The sequence below is a fragment of the Urocitellus parryii genome, chromosome 10 (assembly GCF_045843805.1).
Source record: "Urocitellus parryii isolate mUroPar1 chromosome 10, mUroPar1.hap1, whole genome shotgun sequence".
In the NCBI taxonomy this organism is placed as follows: Eukaryota; Metazoa; Chordata; class Mammalia; order Rodentia; family Sciuridae; genus Urocitellus; species Urocitellus parryii.
The window spans coordinates 1,855,822-1,871,007 of record NC_135540.1 but is presented as its reverse complement, the minus strand read 5'-3'; the positions used below and the strand labels follow the sequence as shown (position 1 = coordinate 1,871,007).

Below are 15,186 nucleotides of genomic sequence, written 5' to 3'. Positions count from 1 at the left end.
GGAAGTCAGAGAAATCACAGCTCTGTTAACTTGCATGAGACTTCAGATGTCCGAGGACCGGCCCTCTGGACCTGAGTTAAAGCATTTGTGCATCTCCTCGGGGTCGACACTCTCACTCTGGCCAGTCTCGAGCTACTGGGATGACATCACTGAACACAGCTGGGAAGAGAGAGATGTGCATCAGGAACCATCTCCACCATGCAGCAACCACAGAGGCAGAAGTGGGAAATGTTTAGGAAGCAAGAGTCTTGAGCCTGTATTTTTGTTAACATTTATTTGTGAATTCATATAATTTACTTTATTTTCTTTTTTTTATATATTTTATTTATTTTTTAGTTGTAGTTGGACACAATACCTTTATTTTATTTATTTATTTATTTATTTATTTATTTTTTATTTTAAGAGAGAGTGAGAGAGGAGAGAGAGAGAGAATTTTTTAATATTTATTTTTTAGTTCTCGGCAGACACAACATCTTTTGTTGGTATGTGGTGCTGAGGATCGAACCCGGGCCGCACGCATGCCAGGCGAGCACGCTACCGCTTGAGCCACATCCCCAGCCCTCTTTTCTTTTTTTTTAAAGAGAGAGAGAGAGAGAGAGAGAGAGAGAAATTTTTTAATATTTATTTTTTAGTTTTCAGCGGACACAACATCTTTGTTGGTATGTGGTGCTGAGGATCGAACCCGGACCACATGCATGCCAGGCGAGTGCACTACTGCTTGAGCCACATCCCCAGCCCAATATAATTTACTTTCTAACAATAGTTTTTTTTTTTTTTTTAACAATTGGCTTTAAAATTTTAACAAGTATTCTTGTGAGTCATGAGCCTGCTCCACACAACACTGCCCATGAAGTGGATCATCATAGTGCGTGTGTGTGTGCATGTGTGTGTGGGGTGAGGATTGAACCTAGGGCCCCGCACATCTGGCAAGGGCTCTACCACTGACCACATCCCCAGCTCAATGGTCATTATAACACGAGGGGACAGGTGTCCATGCTTAGTGGAGAGACCCAGATTTTTTTTGTAAACAATGGCCTTCAACAGTGCAGACCCTCGATCATAGAATAATAATAGAAATGGATCTTTATCAACATCCTGCTCACTTTTTATCTTCACAACAAATCCAAGGAAAAGGCAATGGCTTCAGGTGTGTTAGAATGTTAGGGTCTGTAAACAAGTCAGGATGGCGCCTGGCATTTTGCCAGAGGGAGTGGTTTGTGAGGTGGTGCCAGCGAGCCATTAAGTGTGGAGATTCCTTATGGGTTGACTGCTGTATCTAGTTTATGTTAATTAAGATAAGCTGTGTGGAATGTATATCTACCCCTCCTGTCCTACAATAAAGGGCTCCCACTCCTGCTGTATCAAGGTACACAAGTTGTTCGTTGGTCCCCCCCTTATTTTGCTGCAGCAGCAGGCGCCATCCAGACTTGTTTACAGACTCTAACAAGGTGAGGGACTAAGGGGTGCAGAGGGAGAGTGTCGCTGGCAGGTGGAGCTGGGGCGGAGCTGGGCCCTGGGCTTCCAGGCCTCGGCTCTTCCAGAGCGGCCCTTGTCTTTGGAGCCCTGTCATCACTGCAACAGCTGCCCACCACACAAGCTGGCTGTGTTGACCAGGCCTCAGCTGCCCCCTCAGCCCCGGGGTCCCTCGTGAAGCTTGACAAATGAAGAAGGACAGAATGGAGGCTCACAGAATGGGCAATGCCGTGGGGCTGTGATGGCTGACTCCAGATGCCTCCTCTGATCTCATCCTGTGTCCATACCTCCTGTGTGGATAGGGCTGGCCTATGTGACCAAGGGGCCTCTCAAGCAAGTGGTAGGCACAATGGAGTTGAGCGCCCAGGCAGCTCTGTGGAGAAGCCCACAAGGGGTGACCAGGCCTCTCAGGGCCACCAAGCTCATGCCAGACCACAGCAGCCTGTGAAGCTCTTGGAGCACTGCAGCCCCAGCTCACACAGGAATGGACCCTTTTGAGAACCCCCAAGCCAGACTCACTCAGCTGAGCTCTCAATCTTGACCCATAGGAACCTGGAGGAGAGCCAAGGACCTACATTGCTTCAGGCCTCTAAGTTTTGAGGCAACATGTTGCACAATAGCAGATGAACCGAACCTCTTTCAAGGCCCCATATGGGCTCTGGGGACCTCAAACACTGAGAGGTGCTGGGGTTCAGGGAGCACTTTCAGTATATTTTCTTTTCTCCTCAAAGAAATTAATTTCAAGCCAACATTTGGAAGTTTTCACAACAATTTTGGAAATGCGTTTTATTCTCAGTGTTTTCCTTAAGGACCTGTCCTCCAAATGAAGTACACTCATATGGAGCGCATTTGAAACCTCCAAGGAGCACTGGAGCTACATCAAGTGGACTTCAGGTCCCAGTAAGCCGTCTCTTGGCACGAAGCCCTCCGTGGCGCTGGGGACTCCATCTTCACTGTCCCCTTTAGTCCTTCTTTGGCCACATGTCACCTAGCTTTTCAGAAAGGGGGGTGGGGGTAACAAAAGACTTTATTCAGGAAGGGAGGGGACTAGAGACCCTGCCAGGAGGGTGCTCGCAGTGGAAATCTTAAGCTCCTCTGCCCATCACCAGCCCGACGTCCCTGGAGACTGAGCGGCTACCTCGTCGCTGTCCCCGCCTGCCCGAGTTCGCCCTTAAACAAATCTGCAGGCGCACTGCGGGAGCAGAGGGGACCTCAGAGGGGGACCTGAGCGGAGCGCGGACTCTCGCGCCTGCTCGGCCGTGCGCCCGGGTCCTTGGCTGCTGGGCGCGTCTGCCCGCAGCTGCGCGGCGCCGGGGAGCGGGCAGCGGCCGCGCGTGCAGCATGGAGTGGGAGCTCAACTTGCTGCTCTACCTGGCGCTCTTCTTCTTCCTGCTCTTCCTGCTCTTCCTCCTGCTCTTCGTGGTCATCAAGCAGCTGAAGAACTCCGTGGCCAGCACGGCCGGGACCCTCCAGCCCGGGCGCCTGTCGCTGCACCGCGAGCCCTGGGGCTTCCCGCACGAGCAGGCGGTGTGAGCCCGCGGCCGCGATCCGCCGCGTCCAGGTGCGCAGGCGGCAGGTCGGGGCCGGCGTGGGTGGGACTCCGCTGCTCCGGACGCTCGCGTGGGGGACCCCAGTGCCGGGGCGGCCAGGCTGTGAGCCCGGGCGGGCAGAGAGGAGGACAGAGAGGGCAGTCGGAAGGGCTCGGGCGCCTGCCCTGCCCGCTCCTCTCCAGCCCGCTGTCCTGTCCCGAGAGGGGGAAATGATACCCTTCAGCTCATTCACTCCCGCTGCTTCCCAGCAAGACCCGCCGGCGACCTAGGGATCCACCCGGTCGGAGGAGCCTGGGGACCGGCGCCCTGCAGCACCCCGTCATGGCCTCACAGCTCTGCGCTTCGCAGAGGGCGAGAGCGGCGCTGGCCGTCGGGACGGAGACTCGGGGCCTCTGGGCGGAGGGCTTCCTTCCTGCCCCTGATCCCTGCTCAGCCCGGGAGCGCCTCCCAGGGCGGGTGTAGAGCCGGGGACCGCAGAGGGTGAGCGCGAGAGAGGCTCATTTGGAAGATGCCTTCGGGTTGGCGGGTCCGTGAGCTTCTGGGGATGGCATCGAGGGCCGGCGAAAGCGGTGCCGTCCTCTAGCGTAGGGCCACAGGACCAAGAGGACCGGCCAGTGCGACTGTGGCTTCTAGATCTCTAGTGGGAAGATGGTCGGCAGGATTAGACTCAGCAGTGGGCCTGGCTACTCTCCAGGCGATGCTACTGAGGAAATAACTTCGTCTTCCAGACACTTTGTCCTAGATTTAGGTCGTCAACAGCACTGAGACAGACACCGAGCGCCAAGCACCTCAGCGGCACTTACAGCCTGGAGCCCTCAAGGGGCCTGGCGATGGACCACCCAGGCTGTCTGCCAAGGGTAAGCTGGGACCACCCCACTTTTACCTTGTCCCTAGTTGTGCCTAAACTTCTGAAGACCCAGGGCCTAATAAGTGGAGGGCCCTGATGCAGCCAACGGGGACCCTGGGAAAAGGGCTGTCCCTGCTCGGAACTGCTGAGCTTCTGCTGAAACCAGGCGGCCGGGCTGGCGGCTGGTTCATTTCAGGAACCCGAGTCTAGGTAGAGGATCATGGAAATGAGAGGTGTGTGGGATGCTGACCAGGTTAGCAGTCATCTCTGCTCTTTCAGAAACCAGGCAGGGGCTCCGGAAGGGAAGTAAGTGATGCAGGTACGATTTCTTTTCACTAAGAGAAGGCTTGGGCTTACTGATGCTGGGTTTGTCATCACATAGTAACATTGGAAACATTTGTTACTTTTAGACACAATGAGATGTAGAGAAGCTAAAACCAGGAACATACTTAAATTTTGCCTAAGCAGATAATACAGAATTGCAGTAGAAGACAATTGTTTTGATAATTCAAAGGAAAGAAAGAAATAGTCTCATTTAGGTGAGTTGGTATTGGTCTGAGACGTGCAGATGTTTTCCCACGTTTTCTATTTCCCTTGTCCAAGCTCAGCTGTTCTTAAATGGAGTAAGTGCTTTCTTTTAACTTTGACAACATGAGCAAATTCTCACCTCTTTGTTATGTCTTTCTCAGAGTTATAGTAAGACTTGATTTGAGTTTCCAGTTTGAATTCCCAGAATCAGCTGCACCGAATCATGTTGAGCTTTGAACAATAGCCTCTAATTGGTTGATACCTCTGCAGTGGTATTTAGTTACAGGGTTGTATGGTTAAAATGAACACATGAATGTGGGTGTAATTAGCAATTAAGGTTGTTTATAAGGCTAGAAAACAACCATTCCACACTTCACAAATACTCCGAGGGCAAATGACTTTAATTAGTGCTTGGCTCCTGGACTTTTCAACCCTTTAATCTTCCTAGCAGGACTGCTGGAGTCTAGAAGTTTACCCCACCCGACCTCCTTCAATGGGAGACCAGAGGGAACTCTGGGTGAGGAGTTTGTTGCCATCTCAGCATTGACTTGGTTTCTCCACTAGTACTACTGAATTGAGAAGAGTGGCTGCCTTTCTGTCTTGTGTCCAGGGCCATTACATATCCTTCTGGCACACAAGTCCATTAGTTACTAAGTTCTTATTTATCCAGGCCAAAAAAGAGCATTTGTTCCTTTGCCCATGTTCTGCTTGGAGCTTAGCTGTAAACGTGGCATTACAGTTTCTCACATTAGTTCTTACAGCTGCCTTCTGCAGTTATCTCCTTCCTGGCCTCGACTTTGCTAGGGATTCTGCTTTTGAAACTTTGATGCCCCTATACAAATTGCCTTTTCTTATTCTTTTTTTTTTCAATCATAATTTTCCCAAGGCCCAGCACAGGACTGACCTCACCAATCAGAACTACTTTAAACCTCACGAGTTCTCGACCCAGATGGAGTGCTTTGATGGCCTCACAGGTCCAGGTCCCTGGTTCCACCTCTTGTGTACTTCATCCAAGGATGCCCTGGCTTTTCACAGTTGCTATGCCAATTCTATTTTTAAAGGTGGGGTAAATATGAACTAGACATTAAAGCATTTAAAAAGTCAGGAATGTTTAAAATTTAACTGCTCGTTTTATAAGTATAACTTGATTAGGAAATGTTCCTAGGTTTTGTTTTCAACAAAAGGTTTTTAGTGATTTCAGTAATGTTAGCAAGTTGAATTTCTTCCATCATAAGGAAATGAGCCATAATTCAATAATGCAATATCAGTATTTTATTTCAAGTGTTCAAATTTCATTATTTTGAAATTTCAGTGGTTCAAAATGACTTCCAATCTTATTAGGACAACCGGATTGTTTTCTTCATTTCCAAACCTGTAAGTGAAGTGGATCCACAATTCTGCTTGGAAAGATAACCCATTCAAGTTGGATGAGAATGACATCACATCCACACCTGCAAAACCTAAAATGTCTAATAAAGCACATTCCTGAGCCCAAACTTCAATTTTAGGGCACAGCTGCGGATGCAGGATTGATGCCATCTGGTGTGATTCTGCAGCATAAGATAAATCCACCCGAGTGTGCCGTGCACTGGCTTTTCTGGGAATGACAAGATGCCAGGATTTGTTTTTGGTTCACTTGCAGGGGTGGAAAGTTGGAACTAGGTAAGTAAAAAATACGCGATTCCCTATTTTTGACTTGACATTCCACGTTCCCAGTTTTGTCTGTCATTTCAAAATAAATGCAGTAGAATCGAGTTTTAAATGTTTAAAAGTTTTAAGCATTGTAATGGTCAAAACCTTTTGGATAGTGGGAAACACTGACTTTTTGTAAGTCTTACTGATCTCTGACTTTGAGAACACTGAAGACACTAATGCAGTACATAGGAAGTATCTGCAGAGTTCTGTGCTTTGTTTCAGTGTTTACAACTAGTCTGTGGTACTTGTGCTTATTTAAGCTAAATTCATAGTCAAAACTCTAGGGTCATTAGCTGTAACTGCTGATGTCTGTGTCACATTCAAGAGAAAGTTAAGAATTGAGTTGTAGATCTTTGATGTCGATGTTTTGTTGTTTGTTTGAATCAGAGAAACAAATTCCTCAATTCTCCATTGCTTATTTTGTCCACACAAAATTTCAAAACAGCGTGGATTCAATACAGATCTGATGCCCTGAGAAGTTAGCATGTTACCATGCATAGGTAAGCCAAGGGCAGAACCATGTTTGAGGAGTGATCACCACAGGATAAGCACACAGGAAAAGTTTCCTTATGGATTAAGCTAAAAATCCGTCTCCTCAGCTGCTTCATTAAAGGAGTCTGACCATTTCTGCCGTCCTCTCTTTACAGGGAGATCCCAAGACGAGGCTGACTTGAAGCTGGGAGTCCTTATACTCGGCCTGTGTCTTACTGTTGTGCCTGTGAAGTCACTTGGACTTACTGTGTAGATTCTTCAGACAGGATGTCTTTTCTTTCAGATGGAACTCTCCCTTGGATGGCTGTCTCCACAACACAGTAGGAAGTTGGCAAACAGTGCCTCACTTAGGGCTTTGTTCTCTTCTCCTGGAACTCACACTGATGAGCGTTGGAGGTGGGTGACTACTGGTGTTGGCTCCCAGCTCACAGAAAGTCAGGCTTCAGGTGACGCCTTTGGCTTTTTCCTGCAGCTCCCCACCCAGAAGGGGAAGCCCCAAGGGGCAGCTGGGCGTGCAGTCTGAATCCACTTCCTTTTGAAGGGCTTTCTCAGATGCTCAACACTGGCCAGCCCCTGTTACTGGCTGCTGCCATCTGGAGATGGCTCGAGCAATGCCTTCAACCAAAATCGGCATTCTCTTGGTGAAGGGTGATGGCAGCACATCTCAAGTGGACAAGTGGCCATCTGTGCCCTGGTGACAAAATCCCGTTGTGAAGGAGCACAAAACGGCCCCTTCCCAGCGGGTAGAACTCCAGGCAGCCTCTCAGCTGGAGTGAGGGCTGGGAAGAGGCCAGGTGTTCCCACGGGGCACTGGCAGGGTCGTGCGCTCTCTCAGCTGGTGGGCTTGCCCGTGTGGGCATCTTCTGGGGGACGTGGTCTCTCTGTGGAGGCTGGATAGAGCCCGAAGCCTTGCTCTTCTGCATTACGGTCACTGTGTCCTCCCTAACTCCTATCAGTTGGACTTTAGTGGAATCTGGGTTTGCATATTTGGTGCCCAAAAAAGACCATCCCTTTTATGCACCAGGGAGATAATCTCTGCACAGAAAGTCTTCCTTGCTTCTTCTTGTGACTCTGCCACCAAGCTAGGAATATCCTGGGAGAATCGCTGCTCAGAGCTGCTTCCACGAGCAGCCTACACCCTGGCAGAGCAGAGAAGAATCACTTCCCACACCCAAGGCTGTCCAGAGAACTTTCCGTGATGATAGCAACGTTCCGTATCTGCACTAGTCACATGTGGCTGGTACCCACTTGAAGTGACTGAGTAGGTAACACGGAAATTTTACTTATGTCAATAAGGAAAACTAACCACATGGCGCCAGTGGCTCTGGTATTGGACACACAGTCCACATCCTGCACTTCCTTGTGTTGCAGAGAGGTGGGAGAGTGTGGCCAGGGCCATGCTTGGAGTCCCTTGGCCTTCACTGTCTCACCCTGCAGTGGACCTTGTTTCCCCGAGGAAGAGGAGAAGTGGTTCTTTGGAACTGAATTCAGGATGCTGACTTGACGTGTATGTTGCCCACCCTCTTGGGATTCGTGAATGTTTTGGGAGTAGGTCTCAGGATTGCTTTTGGTGACAAAGGGCGATAAAGAAACCACAGTGAGGTTCCCTTCGCCCTCCTAGTACCCGTTGTGTGTTCCTAAGTCAGAGTGATTCCACTGTTTATTCTGATCTATTGTGCAGGTTTTTTAATTTTTGTAACATTGTGACTTTTAAATGATTATTCTGTGTATGTTTTCCAAAATACCTAGTGATTTATATTTTTAAAAAAAGATTGTGAAATTAAATATAATACTTATATGTAACTCAGTTTGTGTGTGTGTGTGTGTGTGTGTGTTTGTGTGTGTGTGTCGGGGTGGGGGGGTGTTTGTTTGTTTTTGGTGATTATTACCCAAAGTTGGTGACTATTACCCAAAGAGTTAATTAGGATGAGATTAATAGATAGAACACTTTTATTTTTATGGCATATTTCTTTTTTTAATGGAGACGTCTATATACCAATTAATGTTATCATTATTGTTATTTTGGGGGTACCAGGGATTGAACTCAGGGGCACTTGACCACTGAGCCACATCCCCAGCCCTATTTCGTATTTTATTTAGAGACAGGGTCTCACTGAGTTGCTTAGACCCTTGCTTTGGTGAGTATCATGTGGCCAGCACCCCTCCAGGATTCTTTCCTGCTCAGAAGGTGATGAGCCACCTGAGAAAATGAAAGTCTAAAGTAATTAGTAAAGAAATAAGAGACAGATCCAGAAATCAGATTTAAAAGAGAAAGGAGCAGTGGTAGGTGCCAGGAGGAGTAGGATCTGAATAACTAGAAAACGGTTCCGACCCTTTACTTAAGGGAGAGTAAGTATACCAGAGGTGGGGTGAGGCTTCAGCGGATGGAGTCTTGCTTCCTGGTGTCTTGCAGTCAACAGGATGATTGGCATCTTGGGAGGCCACACCCATCTCTGAGAGGCTGTGTGGCTATGTGGTTCCAGCCGGTCACCCCATCTCCAGTGCAAGTCCCATGTCCTGGGGGTCTCAAGACAGCAGGAGTGCCGCTGGGAGTTCCCAGATACCAGACTTTCCTACCCAATGGTTTCCAGGCCAGTTTGGTTCATGCACAGTTCACTGATGGCTTTTGGCAGCTGAGGCTGGCTTTGAACCTTCAATCCTCCTGCTTTAGCCTCCTGAGCCAGTAGGATTACAGGTGTGAGCCACTGCGCCTGGCTAATGTTATCTTCTAAAAATATTCAATCATTCTTCCATCTAAATTTGGGTGAAGTATGAGGGTTGTGGTGATATTAGTGAATTCTTTTCTTCAGGTAAGTTTTCTCCACTGAGCATCGCTTGGACTTTATTTCTCTACAAGTTTCCGATTCTGTGCTATTTGTCTTTTATTGAATTACACACATCCTTGCTATGGGCTAGACACAGTTCTTTAGCAGATATGTGCTTTGCAAATATTTCTCTCAGTTTGCGACTAGCCTATCAATTTTCTTAACAATGTTTGTAAAAGATGTACTTTTATTTTGAAGTTTGATTTGCCTACCTCTTTATTTTATGTGTATTGTTTCCTGTGTCCTAAGAGATGTTTACCTTCTCCCTAGGTAGCAAAAAATATCTTTCTATGCTTTCTTTTAAGCTATAGAAGTATAATTTCAGCTTTCACTAAGTCTGTTATTCATTTTGAATATTTTGTGACTAGTTCAAGGTAAAGACAGATTTCTAAAACACATAGATCATCCGGTGGCTCTCCCTCCCTTTCTCTCTCCCCGTCTCTCTTCCTTGGTTGTGGAAAAGGCATCCCTGTCCTCACTGGACTACTTGGTCATCTATGTCAATACCTGACGGCCATGTAAGGGCACCTCTATTTCCAGGCTCTCTTTTCGGTCCTGCAGGCTGTATCCTGTTCCCACACTGTCTTGATTACCCAAGTTTTATAGCGAGTCTTGACATTCTCTAGAAAATTTTATAAATCTGAACTTTTTAAAGAAACTCCGACTCAAAGGCTGACTCTGTATACACTGTAAGCCCTGAGTAATTTCAGTTGAAAATGGTCAAATTCCATAAGAAAACCCCACCTGGCACCCTGCTTCCTTTATTCCTTTCTTTAAACCTGAGTCCCCAGTGGGATGGCACTTGGCCAAGAGGGACACCTGTGTGCCTTCCCATTGTGAAAAATGGGGACTGTCCTCTTTACTCTAACCTGGCAGGAGAGAGGCCAACGGTGCCGAGGTCTGTGTGACATTGCAGTGAACGTGCATACTGACGTTGGGGACCTGCTCTACCTGCAGACAGTTCGGGGGACAGTGAGTCTACCTGCTTTGGATCTCCTTGTGCCAACAACTGTTCACATTTGCCCGATTCCTGGAGTTAGGGTGAGTTCAAGGTCACTGTTCCCTTTGTTACAAGTTGTGGAGGGCTGGCTTGCCCTCGGGAAGCGTGTGTCTCCCAGAAGTCACCAGTGCTTGTCTGGCTGTCTGCCGTCAAGAGTGCGGGAGTGGCTCATTTCTCTCTGTCCAGGCAACTCTGCATTTTGGGAATCTTTTCATCTGTAAATTTCCAAGGTAAAGGGGGGTGGTGGGTTGCCTTCTTGCCCTTGTTTTATGGCGGTCTGAGCTCTTCACACGCTCCGTGTTCTTTCGTGAGCGGGCTGCTCACATCTTGCCTGCATCTCAACTGGGGCATTCTTTAGTTCTTACAGGTTTTTGTTATTTTCTTTCCTTCTCCTGGAGAATCTTATTTATAAACACAAACATAATGAGGTCAAATCTTCCTCTCATTCTCTATTTCCTCTTCATGGCTACCAGGTTCTGATGTATTTTTCTAGCTTATGAAATATATATTCAGGTGTATATTTATATTTTTACCTAAACAAAGGCAAACTATAAACACATTGTTTTGTACCTTGGTTTAAAATATATAATAATAATTCTCCAGGTTTTTTTCCCAACCAATATTCACTGAAGACTTACCATGTGGCAGGCAGGAATCTAGTTTCTTAGTCTAAGTTCCTGAGTAAGAAAGAGGGTTTGTTCCTTCCATCACCGGCTTCTGTTGAACCCATATGGCTGCTTCTTTGAAACTGTCCTATAGTATCCTATAAAAGAAGCACAATTTACTTAAAACAATTCTTAATATCTATTTAATTGTTTGCCATTACTGATAACACTATATAATCCTTTGACATGAATCTTTGATTATTATGTGCTAAAATCCTTGATGAAGAATTTCTGGGTATGTGCATTTAAAAAATTTGTTATAGAAATTTGAAACATCTATAAAAGTAGAAGAAATGATGCCACAAAATTTATCCTCATTGATTATTTAAAAAATCTTATTTATTTTTCATTTATTCTTTAAATTTGTAGATTTTATAATTTGGCGTTGAAAAAAAAATCAGGTCTAAATTTTAGAGTTACAAGAAAATTAAGCAGAAAGAACAGATATTTCTCACATATCCCTTTCCCTGACCAAACACACTGCTATGATTATTAAAATGGTCTATTGTGTGTTACATTGTTAAAATTGATTTGCCCATGTTGATACATTGTTATTAACTAAGGTTCATGTCATTGTCAGTGGGGGTGCCTCTTGGTGGTGTAGCTCTATGCACTGACTTGTGTCGGCCACCACTGTGTCACACAGAGAGCTTCAGATCCAGTCCTGTCCAGTGTGTATCATGAAGAGGAGCCTAAAACTCACCTGTGTCCACCTCCTAGTTGCTCCCTTCCTCTCTCCGAGCCCCTGGCAACCGTGACCTGTCCACTGTCTCCCTAGTATTACCTGTTTTAGTTGGGTTTTGCTTTGCTGTGATTAAAACACTCAACAAAAGCAACTTAGGAGGAAGAGCTTAGGTGGGCCCACGGGTTGCATAGGTCTCAGTCCATAGAGGGCCAAGTACCTTGTTCTGAGCCCAAGGTGAGGCGGCCCATCACTGGGGAACTTCCAGTGGCAGGGTCCAGAGGGAGGGAAGGGGTGGGCGGGGGTGGGGCAGGGAAGGAAGGAGGAAGGGCCCCAGGACAGATGCGCCTTCTAGGTCTTCCAGCATGAGCACCTCCTCCAGCCGGGCCCCTCCTGCCTGCAGTTACCACCCACTAGGATGGACTGGTCAGGTGACAGTTCTCACAATCCCATCATTTCACCTCTGAGTATTTCTGCACTAGGGAGATGTTGGGGTCCCCTCCTATCCACACCATCCCAGTGCCTTTCTGGAAGTCACGTGTGGACTCCATACACCAGCTGCCTTTTCAGACGAGCTCCTGCTTCTTAGCCACAGGCACTTAGGTTCCTTCCTTCTCTCTCTTTTTTTAATGTTTATTTTTTAGTTGTAGTTGGACACAATACCTTTATCTTATTTTTTATTTATTTTTGTGTGGTCCTGAGGATGGAACCCAGGGCCTCACAGGAGCTAGGCAAGTGCTCGGCTGCTCAGCCACAACCCCAGCCCATCTTCCTCCTCTTTTCATGAATGGAGAACTCATTTCATCTCCGAGTAACAGTCCACTGTCCAGATGTCCTACAATTTGTTTACTCATCTTGCTGAAGGACATCTTGGTTCTTTCCACGTTTGGACGACTGTGAATAGAGCTGCTGAACTTTCTCATGCAAGTTTTCATGGGGACGTGTTTTGGAGTTATTTGGTAAATACTATGGAGCACGATTCTGGACCAAGTGGGAAGACTGTGTTTGGATCTGTAAGAAACTTAGGAACTGTCTTCCAAATGGCTGTACTGTCTTGCACCCCACCTGCAGCGACTGAGAGCTCCCCATGCTTCACCCCATCACCAGCCTCGGTGGGTGCCGTCAGTGCAGCTAGCTGACAGGTGGGTGGGGCGTTTCCTTATTGTGTAAAGTTTCGGGTCCCTGATGCAGTAGATGAGCTCCTTTTCACGAGCTCATTTGTCACCTGTACACCTACTTTGGTGAGGCATATTCCTGCACCTCTTTCCCATTTTAAATTGGGCTGATCTTTTTAATGTGAATTTTAAGAGTTTTTGTATATTTGGATAACAGTCCTTTATCAAAGAGGTGTTTTGCAAATATTTTCTTTCACCAGTACTTTTTTATTCCCTTAACAGTGTCTTTTGAAGAAGTCTTTGATTTTAATAAAGCCCAACTTTCTGTTTTTTTCTCCTGGGTTATGGTTTTGGAGCTGTATCTAAAATTGACTGCCAAACTCCACGTCACCTTGGTTTCCCCCTAACTATAGGACCCACCATCTGTTGTTGCACCTGGAGACTCAGCGAAGCCAAAGGTGTCATTCAGTCCAAGGGCAGAGGCCTGAGCTCCAGGGAGGGATGGTACAAATCCTGGTCCAAGGCAGGAGAATACAAGGTGAGAGGTCCCAGTGCCAAGGGGGAGCAGAAGTAAAAGGGGGCAGATTCCACCTTCTTCTGCCTGTGGTCCTGTTGAGGCGATCAGGGATTGGATGAGTTGTCCACGTGGGGAAGGCCGGTCACTTAGTCGGCCAATTCAAAGGCTACACCTGCAGAAACAATGTTGGTCTGGGCATCCTGTGACCCAGTGAAGTTGACACAGGAAGTTAACCATGGCAACAGCTATCCACAAGCCAAAGAGAGGCCACAGAAGATATGACACGGATGTCACTTTGATCTGATCTCTAGCCTCTACAACTGTGAGAAAGAAGTTGTAGAAATCTGCACTGGGCTCCAGGCTGAACGGTGACCAAGATAACAGACCTGGAGAGATCACAGCCAGACCTCCCAGACAGGCCGGTTACCCACTGGAATATCCCAGGCTGTCGCTCTTAATCCCACTGCGTATGAGTTCCACACGCTGCCAGGTGTAACATGATCAGGATGTGGCGCAATCGAGGCTTCTCTATGTCCTAAGTTCCTGGGAAATACGTTAGTTCCTCAAGGGTAAAAACCTTTTTGAAATCATTACATAGTAGTGAAATTCTTTAGGATTAGACTACTAGGTGGGGTTTCTGGGAATGCAAATTGGGCAATACAGTGGGATCATTTTTTCATGTTTCAATATGTGATTTCAAATGTATTATTTAGAAGATCATGTCATTTTGTTGTCTTTATGTTACTTGCATAGTTCTTATTTGTCTCCTAGGGCCTTGTACCACAGATGTGAATGCACTGAAAAGTTAAATGGGCCTTAGGAATCTAAGCCAACAAAAGAGTGATAAAAACAAACCACCAACCAACCAACAAAACACAAAACAACCAACAAAAAGCTTCATCCCAAACAAAAGGAAAGTCTTAAGTTACTGATATCCCCAGAAAAGCATCATTCTGCCAGGTTTAATTTTTGTCTGTGCCATTTTGCTTTGTTTTGTTTTTTGACTCAATCTGTTGCAAGCCATCCATGGGCTGTGCGTGTGAGCTATGAGCATTGGAGCTATATGAGGGGACAGGTCTGGCGTTGCACGCTGATTGGGCTGTGGGATGCAAGTGCACCTCTCCTCTCACTGGGCCTGTGATCTCACACAGCACCTGAGATGGGTGTGACTTGCCAAGATGTCAGTCAATCTGCTGACCACAAGACATCACAAAGCAAGACTCCACCTTTTGAAATCCCTCCCCGGCCTTATGTAGTGAAGAACATTCCATTCAAGCTCCTTTGTGTGCCCCCCTCTAAAATAAAGAGATTCCGGGTGCAAGTGCTCTTTCCGGCACTGTCCAGCGTGGAGCTGACCCTTAAGGTCACAAAGCTGTCTCACCCTCGACCTGAGAAACTCATGCTCGTGTGTTGCGTGGTTTCTTGGCTGTTTCTCAGTTTATTGCTGCAATCATCGCCTTTGAACCCAGCTCATCTCGCCAGCCCAGGCAGCTGGCAGGAACAATCTTTGAAACAGAACAAATAGAAATGCATATTTCACATATTCCAAATACATATGTGAAATATGTTCCAATACATATGGGTTGACCTAGTAATCTCCGTATTCACCTCCTTACCCCCATAAACAGCATTATCTCAAAAACATATTAGTGTGTGTGGCCACAGATTTATCCAACTGCCTCCCAAATACTTCACAGTTGCTACATGTCCCCTCTAGCTGGGGACTCACACCCCAATGGCTTCTGAGGTTGGGCAGGTGGCAGAAGGCATCAGGATGTGTGTGCATGTGTGAGGTTT

The 15,186-nt window shown here is 46.9% G+C and overlaps 1 protein-coding gene across 1 annotated transcript; it reads left to right on the top strand.

The window, feature by feature from the left end:
* The first annotated feature begins 2,751 nt into the window (after positions 1-2,751).
* Smim43 (small integral membrane protein 43) lies at positions 2,752-8,249 on the top strand. Its single transcript, XM_077803387.1, has 4 exons — positions 2,752-3,880; positions 5,285-5,459; positions 5,740-6,060; positions 6,741-8,249. The coding sequence occupies exon 1, from the start codon at positions 2,815-2,817 to the stop codon at positions 3,004-3,006; it is 192 nt and encodes a 63-aa protein (XP_077659513.1). The 5' UTR covers positions 2,752-2,814; the 3' UTR covers positions 3,007-3,880; positions 5,285-5,459; positions 5,740-6,060; positions 6,741-8,249.
* The last annotated feature ends 6,937 nt before the right edge of the window (positions 8,250-15,186 follow it).